The sequence below is a fragment of the Rhinolophus hipposideros genome, assembly GCF_964194185.1.
Source record: "Rhinolophus hipposideros genome assembly, chromosome: 24".
NCBI classification, from domain to species: domain Eukaryota; kingdom Metazoa; phylum Chordata; class Mammalia; order Chiroptera; family Rhinolophidae; genus Rhinolophus; species Rhinolophus hipposideros.
In genome coordinates this window covers 4,030,917-4,048,325 of record NC_138070.1, presented here as the reverse complement: position 1 = coordinate 4,048,325, position 17,409 = coordinate 4,030,917, and the positions used below count along the sequence as shown (strand labels likewise).

The 17,409-nt window shown below is 43.7% G+C and overlaps 1 protein-coding gene across 1 annotated transcript in view; it reads left to right on the top strand.

Moving 5' to 3' along the window:
• The window catches only part of DNAH10 (dynein axonemal heavy chain 10), a 125,750-nt gene that overhangs the window by 6,401 nt on the left and 101,940 nt on the right, over nucleotides 1-17,409 (top strand). The window contains exons 3-11 of the mRNA XM_081037124.1: nucleotides 1,103-1,188; nucleotides 2,345-2,453; nucleotides 4,962-5,077; nucleotides 5,299-5,518; nucleotides 9,178-9,335; nucleotides 10,588-10,818; nucleotides 12,771-12,961; nucleotides 13,945-14,143; nucleotides 17,193-17,387. Coding sequence (XP_080893250.1) covers nucleotides 1,103-1,188; nucleotides 2,345-2,453; nucleotides 4,962-5,077; nucleotides 5,299-5,518; nucleotides 9,178-9,335; nucleotides 10,588-10,818; nucleotides 12,771-12,961; nucleotides 13,945-14,143; nucleotides 17,193-17,387 — 1,505 coding nt within the window. The remainder of the gene's footprint in view (nucleotides 1-1,102; nucleotides 1,189-2,344; nucleotides 2,454-4,961; nucleotides 5,078-5,298; nucleotides 5,519-9,177; nucleotides 9,336-10,587; nucleotides 10,819-12,770; nucleotides 12,962-13,944; nucleotides 14,144-17,192; nucleotides 17,388-17,409) is intronic.

The window sequence follows — 17,409 nt, the reverse complement described above, 5'->3', positions numbered from 1 at the left end:
GTGATGTTCAGTGTCTCCTTTAGTCATCTTCATTTTTTCAGAAGAATTTATTTTTTATTTATTTTATTTTTTTAAAGTTAAAGTTTATTGGGGTGACAATTGTTAGTAAAGTTACATAGATTTCAGGTGTGCAATTCTGTAATACATTATCTATATCACATTGTGTGCTCACCACCCAGAATAAGTTCTTTTTCCATCACCATATATTAGGAGAATTTATTTTTAACCAAAGCGTAATCCCCTTCATTGTAAAGACTGTGAGCGCAGGACTACAAGTTTAGAAATAAAGGCTGCCCATTCTCTTTTTTTTTTTTTTAAAGGTTTTATTAGGGAAGGGGAACACGACTTTATTGGGGAGCAGTGTGTACTTCCAGGCCTTTTTTCCAAGTCAAGTTGTTGTCCTTTCAGTCTTAGTTGTGGAGGGCGCAGCTCAGCTCCAGGTCCAGTTGCTATTGCTAGTTGCAGGGGGCACAGCCCACCATCCGTTGCAGGAGTCGAACCGGCAACCTGTGGTTGAGAGGACGCGCTCCAACCAACTGAGCCATCTGGGAGCTCAGCTCAAGGTGCCACGTTCAATCTTAGTTGCAGGGGGCTCTGCCCACCATCCCTTGCGGGACTCAAGGAATCGAGCTGGCAACCTTGTGGTTGAGAGTCCACTGGCCCATGTGGGAATCGAACCGGCAGCCTTTGGAGTTAGGAGCACGGAGCTCTAACTACCTGAGCCACTGGGCTGGCCCAAGGTTGGCCATTCTTAATTACGCTTGTCTAAGTTGGCTTTTGATAAGACAGACGGAAGTTTTCTCCAACAAAGCAAAATAATGTTACTTCCAAGTCAATATTTAAGTGTATATTTTTCTTTTCTTTTTATCGTGGTAAAATATACATCACATAAAACTTGTCATTTCATCCACTCCTAAGTGTACTTGTAATTATAATGTGTCAAGTCTACAATAGAATTCATTTGTAAAAAATGTAAGTACAGCTTCTTGATAACATGCCTATTGAATGAAATATGCTGTTGTACAAAATGCATGTCTGGTCTTGATGGGAGGAAACCCAATTTCTGATTAGTTCATCTTGCTCATTGAATACTGTTTTGCAGTTAAGAGTTTGCAGCTGAGAGACAGTTCCATCGACATCGAGAATGAAGAAGTGAACAAAGAGCATTTAGAAAGCCTGCCTACCAAGGTCCGTGTGGCTTTCTCCTCCTTGGAGGTGGTAGTGGGAATTTTGTACCCTCCGATGAGTCTGGGTAACTGACAGGTCATACAGGGAACGCGTCCTATTGGAATGGAGTTGATAGAATCCTGTGTTGGGTGTCCCCAACACCCCCCTCAGGCTGAATAATTCACCAGAATGACTCGCAGCACCCAGAAAAGCTTTCATACCTGTGGTTATAGTCCATTTCAGTAAAAGGATGCAGATTAGAATCAACAAAAGAAAAAGGCACATGGGGCAGAGTCCAGCAGAAAACAGGCGCCAGCTTCCTGTTGTCCTTTCCCAGTGGTGTGAGGACATGGGCAGCACTAATTGTCCCAGCAGCTCCGTGTGACAGCATGTATGAAGTTTTGTCTGTCACGGAAGCTCACCTAAGCCTTGGTGTCAGGGTTTTTATTGGGTGTCAGTCACATAGGCATGAAGTACCCACATGTCTGACCTTAGTTACTCACTCCCCCATACCCACAGAGGTCAGACTGATTCAGTGTGACTCAGGGCCCCAGGCAAACAAACACAGGCCTTCACCATAAATAAGTGTTAGTATAAACTATCGGGCATGAGCAGCCAAAGCCCCAGGTGTAGAGAGTCACGCATATCAGGCAGGATATTCCAAAAGCTTAGTAGTGATCACCCAGCAGCTGGTTCAGAGCCAAATTGAAAAACTTTGGAATGTACTGGGTTTGGACAACCCAGCCCACGGAGTTAACCCTTTCCTGCATAAATCCTAGGGTGGACACTAAAGCTAGGATGTGAGCTTTCAGCCTGGTTTGTGTGTGCTAAATGAAATTACACTTACCTGCTTTGTGACTGTGCCCCACCCCCAAAGCCAAATGCAATCCTGGTTTGTTGCAGTTTAGCCTAGAAAAACTCGTTCTTGTCTTTCTCTAGGTCAGTTTATTCAAGTGTGGCTGCCTTGGGCAGTTAATGGAAGAGTTAGAGTTGAGAGTCTGGGTGCATTTTAACTCACCTGTGTGACCCACTGGCACCTGCTGTGCAGCTGTGGCTGCATTGTCAGGACGTGAGCTCAACCGCCATTGTGAGGAGCGCTCAGGTGTACCTGGATATTATGTTGTTTGGGTGAATGGATATGTCTCAGTGTGATGGGTTTTTGTTCCCCACGTTTCAGAAAATGGTTAAGCGCATCGTGGACAAGACGCAGCTTCATGTTCTTTGTACTCCTGTTCCTGAGCAGTTTCTGGACCAGAATGTGGTGTTTTTTCTCAGAAATACAGAAGGTATATTTCCTGCGCCTGTGTGTGTGTGTCTGTGTGTGTGTGTGTGCACGCACGCGTGTGCATGAAGGCCTGTGTGGATGTGTGAGATTCTTAATTTTTACACTTTCTTGAGAATATAATTTTTTATTACTGTATTCAAGCCTCATTATTCATGGATTCCATATTTGAAAATTCACCTACTCACCCAAAATTATTTATGACCCCTGAATCAATACTTGCAGTATTTCCAAGGTCATTCAAGGACATGTGCAAGGAGAAAACACTGGGGTCATCCAAGATGCATGTACCCAGCTTGGCTGAACAAGGTGACTGACACTCTGCCTTTTGGTTTCAGCTCAAATTGTAAGCAAGCATCCTTGTGTGCTCTGTGTAGTGCCACCATTTTCACATTTTGGTGTTTTTTTGTTGGTGATTTCACTATTAAAATGGCCTCAAGCAAAGTGCTGAAGCCCTGTCAGTGTCCCTGAGTGCAGGGGGGCTGTGACATGCCTCAGGGAGAAATGTGTGTCAGATAAGCTTCTCAGGTGTGAGTTGCAGTGCTGTTGGTGGTGAGGTCAGTGTTAATGAACTAATAATTATGTTAAATAAGGTGTATTTAAACTGAAACACACACAAAACAAGGTTATATTTTGATGGCTGATGAAAATATGGAGACCAGAGTCTCACAGGAACCTCAACCCATATTTTTAAGACGTAGCCGGACAGTCAGCTCTAATGTGTTTTTTGGGGCAAAAATTAATATAAAACCTGGTCTTACTTCACTATAAGACCGGGTCTTATGTAATATAATAGAATCAATACATACAGTACAACACAATGCAATACAGGATCTTATATTAATTTTTGCTCCAAAAGATGCATTAGAGTTGATTGCCCGGCTAGGTCTTATTTTCGGGGAAACAGGGTAGGAGCGATGGTTCAGTATTTGCTGATTCAGTGTCTGCGGCACATTATAGAACAAAACTGCCACGGATAATGAGAATTAACTATATGAATATTGATCTAGTCTTAGTTCTATTTGTAACAATTAGAGGAAGATTCAAAATGACATGACCACGAGTTGTAAGATGAGCTTTGGTGGGCTTTCTCCGTGTGGCTGTATGATTTAAAACAGAGGAGCTGCTCAGAGGCCAAGTTCATACCTTGTAGGGTAACTTTTGAGTGGAATGTTCCCACCGTGCATTCCTGCTGTGCTCGTCCACCCTGGGCGCCACCTGGTTTTTTTAGCAACTCCCTCAGTGACTGTCACTCTGTGGTCTCTTCTGACCCCTGGCCCTTCCTCTTGCTGTATTGATTCAGGCGGTCTCTCTACTCTCCCCCCCTGCACTTTTCCGCATTTCTTCTGCCTCTGCCTCCACCTCCCAACCAATATTGGCTGTGCATAGCTGCGTATTAGGACTCACCTTCCATTGTAGAGCAAATAATCACATTTCTGTTTTTTTTTCTTTTTTGAACTTTCATGGGATTTTGGGTCAGGAGTTTACCGCTAAGCATCTGTAATTCTTTTTTCCCAGATGCATGGGAACAAGCAGTAGGAGCCTAGCATTACTAGCCTCGCGCTCCCTCGCTCCCAGCAGGCCACTCGCCACTCCTGTTACAGTTCTCAGATCTCAACCTGTCCGTCCAAGGAGCGGGTCCCAGCTCAGTGCTTCCCTGGCTGGCAGCATGAATCACCACACACAGGCCGTGGGCAGGGTGCCAGCGGCGTCTACCCTGATTTTGCTACCGACTTTATTACTGTTCATTCTCGTTTTATTTGTTTCTCTATGGTTATCTTTCCTTGATGTCAAGCTTTCTATCATATTGGGTTCTTACACAGCTTCTCTTTAAACTAAATTTGTTTAAAGAAGCGTTTGATATAAAGAAATGTATTAGACAAAGAATAGTGCACGTCTACACAGATATGGGAAAATGCCTAAAAACTGAAGCTTTGTGAAATAATTGCCTCAGTTGATATATTTATTGTGTTTCCACTTTGTTTCCAAATTAGGTTAGGGAGGTGTCCAAGTGACAGTTGAATGTCTACTGACCGTGCTGATTGATTTTTGGTCGGGTGAAGTAAATACATGTCGAACCCAGTCAGAAGGGTAGACTGTTAGCAAACATGTCTTTAAAAGAACCCATGACTCAGAAGGTACTTTGGAGAAGAACTGGGGAGGCGTTGTTGGGGAAGGGAAGACAGGCAAAGCGAGGAACCCCACAAATCTTTCTAGGAGACCCAAGTTGTTTCTGTCCTTGTCCGGTGCAGACACTCCCAAGTCAGCTCCTGTATGTAGTTCTTGGGTTCTGCTTGTGTGAACCTGTGAACTACAGTGCGTCTGTATTTATTTCAGCATCTTCCAGGCCCCAGGATTCGTTTGAATAGGAATTAGTGTGTATTCTGAGTCTGTGACTGAAATGTTCCTTTGTAGCTAGTCGGGAAGAAGGAGCGGATTCCTGTTTACTTGGAAATGTTAACCGTTAGCTATTTCCTCCCTCATCTCACCCTCTGAATCTATTCCCATGTAGAGACAATCTCGGAAGCCAGCGACATGAGGGAAGCTATGGAAACTATGCCCAAAATGCTGGAGTACGGGATTATAAATGCGAATGTGCTTCATTTGCTGAAGGGTCTTATATGTCAGGTAAATATGGACAAAGGAAGAAATCTCAGTGTTTTAAGGATTAAAGCCATCTGATTCACTTATTCCACAGGTAGGTAGTTGGCAGCTCTTACATTTCAGGCTCTGTTATTATATTCGTACCTCCCGTTATAGGATATTCAGAGCCAGAAGTAACCTAAGTGCATGAATCATTGAACGTGACATGACATCATGTGATTTGTTTCATAAACTTGGCATTTCAGGTTTTCTTGCCAGGTTTGTCCTTTAATCAGCACAAGGATGCGACCATGGCATTCATACCCGGAGAAATCGCTGGCTCTTTTGACATTGAAAGGGACCACCTACCTAACATGCCTGGGGAAGCAGTAGAATATCATAGCAGTCACTTAATACGGGATGAATTTTTAATGAACATCCAGAAATTTGCAAGTAATATTCAGAGAACAGTGCAGCAACTTGAAGGTAAGGCTTCAATGATCTTGTAACGATCATTGTTATTTAGCTGCTCACAATATGAAAGACACTGAACTGGTCATTGTAAGGGACACAAAGAGAAATGACGAATGCTTGCCCTCAAGGATCTTATAATCTGATGCCAAAGAACTATGGCTGAATTAAGGAGCTTGAGAAAGATACTGAGGTCTATAGGGTTTGGAAGAGGGTGACCATGTTGGAGAATTGGTGGTGGTAGGGAAATCAAAGGAGACTTCCTGAAGGAGGTGGCATTTGACCTCATCTGAAATGATGAGCAATGCTTTAGTAGGTAGAGTTGGTGAGCAAGCACATTTCAGGCAGGGAGAATGGCCTGAACAAATGAAGGGAGGTTGAATGGAATGGCGTTTCCATGAAGAAGAGATTGAAGGCTGCTTACCTATCTTTGTGTCCACAACCCAGGGCCCGACACATCGGGGGCTGGCAGCAGCTACTGTTGGGTGAGCTGTTCTGCACCTCACTGGATGGGGTGGGTGGCAGACAAGATTCCCAGAGTCTGGGTAGATGGGAGAGTATATGTCATGAGTGGAGAGCAGGGAGGTCAAGAAGCTGCGTAGTGAGGAACATGAGTCCCATTTGAGGGTTATGTCTAGTGTGTGAGTTCCACATTGTGAAAAGCCACCAGCGTTTGTCAGCGAGAGCTATTTAGGTCTGTAAAATAACACTGCTGTTCTAGGAAAATAAACTTTTCCCCCTTTTAAAGTAAAATTTAACACACCCCACTTTATAGGAATTTTCTCTGTTGGAAATGAGAAGACTCGTAACAAGTATAGAGGTCCAAACTTGCTAAAGAAATGTTTTTACAGGCTTGTATTTTAGAGTGTTTTTTTTGTTGTTGTTGTTTTTTTTTTTTCTTTTTTTTACCCCCAGAAGTGCAATTTCTCCCTTGGTAACTCTCTCTCCTTCACTGTCTTGTGTCTGCCTAACTCTTTTCTCACCCTCCTTGAATTGGTATAAAATAGCAGAAATGTGAAAATTATTTCTTCTAACCTTACATATGATTTATGTGTCTTATTTTTGATGTTAAAAGTAGGTGAGTGAACATGTTTTTGTGTTATAGATAAAATACTGGCGGAAAGTGCACTAAAATGTCATTGGTGAATATCACTGACTGGCTTATGAGAATAAGATGGTTTTTCTTTTCTTTTTTCATATTTTTCTACAACAAGCATATACTATTTAAAACACCAGAAAAGCAAATGAATTTATATTCTGTAATGGGTCAGCATACAGCTGGCTGCCTGTGTTTGTGTGGCCTGTGGGTTAAGAGGAGCATTTACGATTTTAAATGGTTAGTTTTTTAAATGGTTATGTGAGGACCTACATTCTATCTTCAGTTTTGCTTCTTGACCTGCAAAGCTTAAAATATTAGCTGTCTGGAGCTTTAAGTAAATGTTTGCAAAACCCTATTCTATAATACTATTTCAAGGAAGAGATTTGTTTTTATTTAGGGGACATTTACAAATAACTTTTGGTAAATTATTGGCTATCAATTGAATAATCTCTTTTATAAATGTCAGGTATTCTGTCACAGAGTGAGTTTTAATATAGTAAGTATAGCTTTACTATATTAAGCTATATGTTTATAGCTTATAGCTAATTAACATATTAATTAGTATGCTTGTAGCATATTAATACATTAATATGCTTACATTACATATATTAATAAATATGTACATATTATATTTTCTTAATACATACATAAGGTTTAACAAAAATAGTAATAACAGATACTAAGGAGTTGAAACACTGACCCTGCCTCATTTTCCCTGTCTGTCAGTTCTGCTTCCTCATGGTGACTTCCTTAATTCTTTAGCTGTTTCTGTTGGTAATTACTGCCACATCTCCAAAGTATGTGCTGACACTGCTGTTTCTTCTTAATTGTAGACATTAGCATTATTTCCTGGCATGACCAGGAAGATTTTGTCTGAATATCTGGCTTTGGATCCGCTTTCCTTCATAGTTACTTGACTTCTTTTGATTAAATAGTAAACTGTATTTTACATTATAATGACTACGGGAACATTGTTTACTGCACAGCAGAGTTGTATGCTTTGATAATCTTTCCTTTCTTGTACAGCTTTTCCCTTCCTCCTTCAGCATTTTCAATTGCCATTCTTTCCTTAATATATCTTGTAAAAATACCTTGTACAACCCTCTTTTGTTTTTGCAAAAGCCCCTCATTGTAGTAGGTGCCCTCCTTGCTAGTGTCCGGTGTCCCTTGTTGCCATGTGGGCTGTCACTGTCCCAGCATGTTGTGCAGCTGTCATCGCAGATGCAGTGTGTCCTTTTTCCATAGTTGGGTTTTACTCCTTCATTATGCAGGAATACATCCTGAACTAACTTCTTAAGAAAAGGTGTATGGGAAATGATTTTATGAGAACTTGCACGTCTGTAAAGGACGTTATCCTGTCTTCACAGTTAGTTAATAATTTGTCAGGGTATAGAAGTCTAAATTGAAAATTTTAGCACAGAATTTTGGATATCGTTTTCTTCATTGTTTTCCAGCATTCAGTATTCCTGATGAGAGATTGGATGCTCTTCCTCCCACTTCTCCTTTACATAGAATTTTAGGGTCATCTCTTTATCCCTAGTGTTTTGAAATGTTATGATGATGGACCTGTGTGTAGGTCATTTTGCTAAGCATTCTGAGTTTTCAATTGGAAGACCTAGCCTTTCAGTCTGAAACATTTGCCTGGTAATCTGTCACTATTTGTCTCTTGTTCTCTCACTAACATTCCTATTGAATGAATGCTGTTGATTCTGTGTCTTATCTTTTTTCTCGTGTTTTCTCTCTTTGTATTCTACTTTCCTAAAGAGTTCCTCAACTTTTATCTTCCCAACCTTTGATTGAATTTTTTACATCAGCTGTCATGTTTTTAATTTTAACATCTCGTACTCTGATTTTGTACCTTTTCTGTCGCATCCTGTTCTTATTTGATGGATGACATATTGTCTCAAATCTCTTGAGACAATAGTTGGGACTTAAAATATTTTTTCTTCTTCTTCTTTTTTTTTTTTTTTTACATTTTCTCACTGTCGTCTGAGGTCATTGTTTCTGATTTATCTTGGACTGTGTTTCATGATGAAGCTTTTTTCAAATATTTGTTGAGCTCTGGTTGGTTGGTCAGTTTTTAAATGGAGGTCACTAGGTTGTAAATTCAGGAACAGCTTAACTAAGTCATTTTTTTTTCTTTTTTAAATTTTTATTATTATTATTATTTTTTATTATTAAATTTATTGGGGTGACAATTGTTAGTAAATTTACATAGATTTCAGGTGTACAATTCTGTATTACATCATCTATAAATCCCATTGTGCGTTCACCACCCAGAGTCAGTTCTCCTTCCATCACCATATATTTGATCCCCTTTACCCTCATCACCCACCCCCCACCCCCTAAACTAAGTCATTTTGATCGAGCTTAACACTGGAACAATGATCGAATTCTCTAAAATGTTTTAGTTGCATTCTAATGAGAGAGGATGAGATACAGACAGATTAGGGCGGGGAATGCATCAGACCTTATCATACTGATGTATGGAGAGAAGAGCCTGCTAACGAGCTTGAATATTACTGTCTGTAATCATTTTTCCCAAACTAGTACTTGACCAATTTTATTCTACTAGGTGAGATCAAGTTAGAGATGCCAAGCATCAGCGTAGAGGGAGAGGTGTCTGTCCTGGCAGCTAACCCGGAAACTGTGGAAATCTTGGAGCAATGTGTGATCAACTGGTTGAATCAGATATCCACGGCTGTTGAGGGACAGCTGAAAAAGACACCGCAGGTACCTTGTGCAGTGTTTTCGAAGATCCCTGGGACAGTTCATGCTTGCCTCCCCATGAAAGAGCCAGGAATCTGGGGATCTGTGTGGTCTAGACCCTCTTCTTACTGTTTTGTGACCTCCTTAAAAGGTAAAAATAAACATTGCCAAGGTATAATTCTTGGGCTTTCTGATGGTAGTGTGCTACCAGGTTCCTTCTTGGGTGGATAGAGGTAATAAATACTGTGTGGCAGTCAGGATGCTTAGGCTGCCCAAAACAGGAAATCCGGGGGCCGGCCCGGTGGCTCGGGCGGTTGGAGCTCCGTGCTCCTAACTCCGAAGGCTGCCGGTTCGATTCCCACGTGGACCAGTGGGCTCTCAACCACAAGGTTGCCAGTTCAATTCCTCGAGTCCCGCAAGGGATGGTGGGCTCCATCCTCTGCAACTAAGATTGAACACAGCACCTTGAGCTGAGCTGCCTCCCGGATGGCTCGGTTGGAGCGTGGGCTCTCAACCACAAGGTTGCCAGTTCGATTCCTTGAGTCCCGCAAGGGATGGTGGGCAGACCCCCCTGCAACTAAGATTGAACGTGGTACCTTGAGCTGAGCTCCCAGGTGGCTCAATTGGTTGGAGCGCGTCCTCTGAACCACAGGTTGCCAGTTCGACTCCTGCAACAGATGGTGGGCTGTGCCCCCTGCAAATAGCAATGGCAACTGGACCTGGAGCTGAGCTGCGCCCTCCACAACTAAGATTGAAAGGACAACAACTTGACTTGGAAACAAGTCCTGGAAGTACACACTGTTCCTCAATAAAGTCGTGTTCCCCTTCCCCAATAAAAAATCTTAAAAAAAAAACCACCCAAAACAAAACAGGAAATCCAACTCACCTGACATAAATAAGGACGAATCTGTTGGCTCACGTAAGTGAACAGTCCAGAGGCATGGCTGGATTCAGGTACGGGTTGATCAAGATCTGGCCGTGTTTCTCTGTGAATCTCTCAGTTTTGTCCTCTTCTCTATGGGGGCTTCTTCTTCAGGCCAGTTTCCTTCATGGTAGCACCTTGTAGCAGTTTCTGGCCCCACATCCCCACACTGTCCAGGGAGAGACAAAGTGTCTTTGTCTAGCACTCCTGGTCAGATCTCTACCCCCGAAGTCCTCGTACGGACTGGCCGCAAATGGAGCATTGGGAAGAGGGGAATGGATGCTAGAGAAATCCCACAGGTGTCCACTGCATACTAATGATGACAATTGTTTCTGTATTTGTGTCACCTCTCAGGGTTATGGTCCTCTGGCAGAAATTGAATTCTGGAGGGAAAGAAATGCAACTCTAAGTGCGCTCTATGAACAAACAAAGCTTCCAATAGTCAGAAAAGTCTTGGATGTGATCAAGGAATCGGAGTCTATGCTTGTGGCCAACCTGCAGCCAGTCTTAACTGAGTTATTCAAGTTTCACATGGAGGCTTCTGACAACGTGCGCTTTCTTTCCACCGTGGAGCGCCATTTCAAGGTATGCTGGGTGCGCTGCGCTTTGGAGAGTCAGTTCTGTAAGTTAGACCTCACATGGATGTATCTTCCTTTCTTTTATTCAGCACATAAAAAGTTGTGGTAAAATGTATATAACATAATATTGATGATTTTAACCACTTGTAAATGTGTAGTTCAGTGGTATTAAATACATACACAGTGCTGTGTATCCATCATCACTATCTATATCCAAAACGCTTGCAGAAAGTCTGTACCCCTTAAACAATAACTACCCCCCTCGCCTCAGCCCCCGGTTACGTCTATTCTGATTTCTGTCCCTATGCCTTGCCTATTCTGGGTGTTTCATACGAGTGAAATCATACAATATTTGTCCTCTGTGTCTGCTTTATTTCACTCTGCATAATGTTTTTAAGGTTCATCCATGTTGTAGCTTGTGTCAGAATTCCATTGCTTTTTAAAGCTCACCCGTATGCCATTATATATATAGGTCACATTTTGTTTATCCATCATCTCTTGATGGACATGGGTCATTGCCACCTGTTGTCTATGGTGAATCACGCTGCCGTGAACATGGGTGTACAGATACCTGTTTGAATCCCGCTTTCAGTTCTTTGGGATATATTCCTAGGAGTAGAGTTACTGGGTCTTATGTTAATTCTGTGTTTAATTGTTTGAGGTGTCACAAACTGTTTTCTATACTGACTGCACCATTTTTTACATTCTCACAAACAACACATGAATATAATTTCCTTTTTTTGGAATTCCTTTCCCCTCTGGATGTATCACTCACAGGTACAGTATTCTGAGGCCAGGAATCATCCTTCTTGTCCCAAAAGGCCAGTAAAAGTCCTGTTTGTGTGGCAGAGGGGATGACGTGTGTGTGGGGAGCACTGTGTGTGTAGGAATCGGCCTGGGCTCGGAGCACCCACCTCACATCGGTGCATGCAGCCCGTCAGCCTGTCTCCTTTCTGGAAAATGGACACAAGGAGAAAACTTGCTTTATGTGGTTGCTGGAAGTTTCAAATAAACTGCCGCACGCAGAGAACTTAGCATGTCAGGAGCAGTCTCAGGACAGCAACTGATACGAGTATAGCCGTACACGTGGTACACGTGTAAATACACACACGCACACATGGTACTGTGTAAGTGATGTAACAGCTGAGCAAGTCCGAGGGCTCGAGGTCCCATGGACTCTGCCACTGAGCTGCTGTTAGTGACAGCAGCACCTCCTTCTCTGGCTTGTTTATCTTCTCTGCAGAATGAGCGGTTTGTAAAGATCAGTGGGAGCCAGGCTTCCATCACTCATGTACCACTTCTGATGTGTGCCATCCCTTTGTACACCAGAGTCTTAACTTTTCTTTAAGTTGACTTTGTGTGTGTGTGTATGTGTGTGTGTGTGTGTGTGTGTGTAATTTAGCTTCATCTTAAACAGTAAAACCTGTGCTGTCATGCGTTTGAGACACCAGTTACATGGGCTTTTCTAATACACATTAAAAGAAGTATATCTTTTTAAAAGTTCTGAATGCTTTTGAAATCATTTCACTTCCTGCCAGGGACACATACCCTGGGAAACAGTAGCTAAGGTCACTTTGAGAGCTGCAGCTTTGATTTATTTAGGGCACTCTTGCCACTAAATATAGTACATTCATATATGCGTATATTTTGTGTACACACATACTTTATATACACTTCTGCAAATTGCTTTATTAGTTCTAATTATAAATTTTGTCTGTTTCCATGACAGGGTCTACAGACCTATTTCAAACTTCTTTGGTTTGTTAAACATTTTTCTCCCATAATACCATAATAAGCACTTTTTTTTGTTTTTGGGTATTAAGAAGACTGAAACTTCCTACACACGATTTCTTTATTAAAACTCTTTGACCCCAGGGCTAAGTTTGCCTCTCTCTCTCTCTCTCTGTCTCTCTCTGTCTCTCTCCCTCTCTCCCCCTCCCCCTCCTCCTCTCCGCTTAGAACATAACGCATGGATCTAGCTTCCACGTTGTCCTGGAAACCATCCCCTCCATGATGAGTGCGCTAAGGATGGTGTGGATCATCTCGCGACACTACAACAAGGATGAGAGGATGATCCCGCTCATGGAACGCATCGCCTGGGAGATCGCCGAGAGAGTCTGCCGAGTGGTGAACCTGCGGACTTTGTTCAAGTAAGAAGTGACGCCGGTTCCTTCTTAAGGTCTTAGACAGTTTTATTGAAACGTAATTCACACAGCGTACAGTTCACCCATTTAACACGTACACTTCCGTGGCGTTCAGTGTGTTCACAGAGCTGGGCATCTATCACCATGATCGGTTTTAGAACATTGTCTTCATCTCAAAAAGAAGCCTCGTGCCCTTTAGCTGTCCCCCCCGCCTTCCAGTTTTCCTGATGCTGCGCAACCAGTAATCTGCTTTCTGTGTCTATGGATTTGCCAGCTCTGCTCATTCATGCGCGTGGAATCCTGCAACACGTGGCCCTTTATGTCTGTCTGCTTTCACTCAGCATCACGTATCTAAGGCCCTTCCATGTTGTGAGTGTCGGTGCTTCATTCCTTTTTATGGCCACATAATACTCCATCGTGTGCAGTACAGATTATGTTGTTTTAACCAGGACCTTCCCCCTTAGTCATCCTGGAGAGACCGAGGCACAGGGTCAGAGGATCTTCAGTCCTGGACCCCAGGCTCCCTCAGGTGGAGCAGCCTCTGAGGATCAAATGTTGAAAGAGACAGACCTTTTTTCACTTTATTAAACAAAAAAAAAGTCTCTATGTGACATAGGTATCAAAATCTTGGTATTATCCATTTGCTCCAGTGTTGCAGCCCCCACTGTTGACTCCTGGCCTGGGCCCCAAGGCCGCCTGCTCCCCTTCATGCTCACACAGGAAGCTTATGGGGTGAGCCTCAGCTTTGCACACTGGGCGGGCAGCTGCTGCGATGGTCAGCCTGGGCTACAGCTTAGAATTCCTGCTGCGCCCTTGCAAATGGATGGAGCAGCAGCTCGCCTTGTAAGCTCGTAACGATTAGGCCATGATATCAGGCAGGCCCTGCTCCTCTGTGAGAATTCTCCCCTGAGGACCTTGCTCCCCTGGTGACCGTGGCTCAGACCCACCCAGCTCCCCCTCCCCCCTATCACCCGATCTCTGCTTCACAGGGAAAACCGAGCAAGTGCACAACACAAAACCTTGGAGGCCAGAAACACCCTCACCATGTGGAAAAAGGCCTATTTTGACACCAGGGCCAAAATCGAGGCCTCGGGGAGAGAAGCCCGGTGGGAGTTCGACCGCAAACGGCTGTTTCAGAGGACGGATTACATGGCTGTCATCTGCCAGGATCTGTACGACATCCTGCAGGTAGGGAGGCTGGAGCGTGTGTTCTTTAAGGTATGCGAAGGTGGTAGGAGCTGGAACTTGCCCGATGGAAAGCAGTTTGGCTTTCTTCTAACATTTATATCCATTTGGCGAATTGCTTTGCCTATAAACTCACAACTGATAAGGCACATCTTTGCAGGACAATGGGGGAGGAGAGAGAGAGCAATGCAAGGATCCTGCTGAAGGGCAAAGGGCACACACATGCAGCAGTGTGGAAACTCCTTTGTCCCTCCCCCGCCATCGGCCCCATCCCCCTAGAAAAGAGCTGGGGGTTTCAAAGTCCTCTTGTCTCCACCCCACCCTTGCTATCAGGCTTCTTTTCAAGCAACACATCTTCCAAAATGAAATCCTTGTATGTTTTTGGATCATACTGTGTCCAAAGAACCATGCTTGGGAATTCCCTCTTCTTAGGATTGAATATTCCCAAGAATTCACGTAGAACATATGGCCTAGAGTAAAGCCTTGGCAGGATTCTTGGCCAAGCCAAATAACAAATCCAGCCCATGAGAAATGTTGAATAAGTCCTGTAAGGAATAGGTTTCCAGAGCTGCCAGTGCAGGTGCCAAGGTCCTTCTGTCCGTGGCCGTGTCCATGCAGGTCTGTGCCCATTCAGTGCTACAGCTGTGGGAAGTAGTGACAGCCACAGGTCATTGAAATACAGCACAACAGAGTAGCCCAAACCAAGCTTTCCTCTGTGGACTTAAAGGTAAAATATAATTGTTCCTCAGCCATTCTCAGCAAATGACAAGTTAAAAAACATTCAGGACGTACACTGGCTAATGTCTTGAGTGTACTGAGTCCATTCTCCTAGCAGTGGCTTTCTGACAGTGGCTTGTGCCATGTCAGGTACAAGCCGGGGGACAGAGGGTCTGGCAGGGAGAGCAGACAGGACATACTGGAATATCCAGAGCACACAGGACCTTTGCAACTTTTCCTCGTCTTCTGTGACATTCCTCCCGCCTTCCCCCTGTTTTTGGTGTCCCTTTGACCCGTGGTCCCTCCTTTTCAGTGTCCTTTGCAAAATCTTCCTCCTCTGTCTTTCCACTAAATGTTGGAATTCCTCCAAGGCGGTCTGAGACCTCTCTTCATTCTCCTTAAGCCATGTCGTCCTTGCCCATTGTTTAAACTGCTACCCACCTGCCAGTGCCTCCCTGTCACTCTGCTCCCACTCTGTCTTTTGAGTGAATGTACAAAGGGCTTAGTGGCCACGTGGATGAATTAGCCAGCCCTGGTCTCAGGAAGGTCCATCCAGTCATTCATTCTGCGCGTTTATCGGGAACTCGGGGCTTGCTGTAGAGACACACTGATGAGCAAAAACTGGGGCTGGCTACGTAACTGCGGGGCCAGTGCAAACAAAAATGTGGGACCCTTTGTTCAAAAAGCATGGGAAAAACACTGTTAAAAGTATTAAAATATAAAGCTTTTCCTTTTCTTCTGACGTTTCTCACCTCCCTCTGCAGGGGTTTTTTTGTTTGTCATGACTGTAGCAAAGAAAGTGAAGAGAAATTAAACGTTTAAATTATCAGCATGAATTTTATCATCTATGTTTACCTTGCGCAGTGTTGGGTTAACATGCAAATGTGAGGGCATTTAGCCTGTGTGGAATCACCGCAAGGCACACTTCATTTCTGGTGGCTCGTGCGTACATGTATATTTATTTCATTGTTACCAGAACCGTGGAAACGCTGCCCACAACTAACACAGCTGTTTTATTTCACTTCCTGACACATGCACATTCTACCATCATTCCCTCCCTTCAGCTTTCTGATGAGTAAGGAAGGGCTGCAAGGTAAAGGAGTTACGTGTTTTCCTGCCTCTCTGGTTCCTTCTATGTCATCATCTCCAGCGTGAATCGTTGGCTAATCCAGGGAAGTACCAGGCGTCAGGAGCAGTATGGTGCGGTATTCCTTGGTCAGGTGTTTTTTAGACCATCTTAGACCGTTTCTTAGCTTTCTTTCTGCATTGGAAGCTCTGGTTTGAAGGGAGAACATGGCCTCTCCAAGCTGTTAGTATCCCTGCTCACTTGGGAATGTAACCCGCTTACCTGTCCTGGCTTTGAGGCTCCCTGAACTCCTGCACGTAGTGGGTCCACGGAAGTCTACTCATGGGGCACCACTCGCTGTATGTGAATGGGATGCATGGAAATTCTGCTTATGTCCTCTGCTCACACGCGTGCCCCATTCTCCCATCAGACTTCATTTATAAAACACAAGTCCAAAGATAAAATTAATTTCAAGATGGTAATAGTAGAGCCTTAAGCCCAGCACAGGCCCTTTCCGAGCCTGTGTGCCTGCCCTGGTCACACGCTGAGGTCTGTGGTTTCATGGCGCTTACAGTCTAATAGAAGAGATGGATGGAAGACATGATTGTCACACTGATACATACTGTTTTCCCGAAAATAAGACCTAGCTGGACCATCAGCTCTAATGCGTCTTTTGGAGCAAAAATTTATATGACCTGGTATTATATTATATTATATTTATTATATTATATTTATTATATTATATTATACTAGGTCTTATAGTAAAATAAGGCCGGGTCTTACATTAATTTTTGCTCCAAAAGACATTAGAGCTGATGGTCCAGCTAGGTCTTATTTTCGGGGAAACGCGGTAGCTAGCTATGAAAAGAATAGTTGGGGGTGCTCTGGAAGTGTGGATCGGGGCCTGACCTGTTGTTAAGGGCCAGACATGATAAAGTGCTGTTTAACTATGAGTGGTACTAGCTAGGCACTTCAAACTGCAAGTGCAAAGGTCCTGGGACAGAAAGGAAGGTGGAACGGGAAGGGCTGATTGGCTACAAGGAGGCAGGGGAGGGCAGTATGGGAAGAGGGTGGAGGACGTAGGGAGGGGCCAGAACGCTGAGTCAGTGCATCTCATCCTGCATGCAGTGGGCATGGTACCAAAGTTTAGACTGGAAGGGGGTTACTGATGGGACATGATTCTTGTCCTCAGGCAGATCCATTTGCAGTGAGAATGTTCATGAAAAAAAACCAAAAGGTGACCTCCTCCTATTTTGTTTGACTGGACAGGTGATAGAGGAGTTTTATAACATATTTGGTCCAGAACTAAAAGCAGTGACGGGGGACCCCAAGCGCATTGACGATGTCCTGTGCAGAGTGGACAGTCTGGTCACGCCCATGGAAACCCTGACCTTTGACCCCTTCAGCATCAATTCTGCCCAGTACTGGAAATACGTGATAGATGACTTCAAGATTGAAGTTTTGGCAAGTAACACCACCGTCTGTC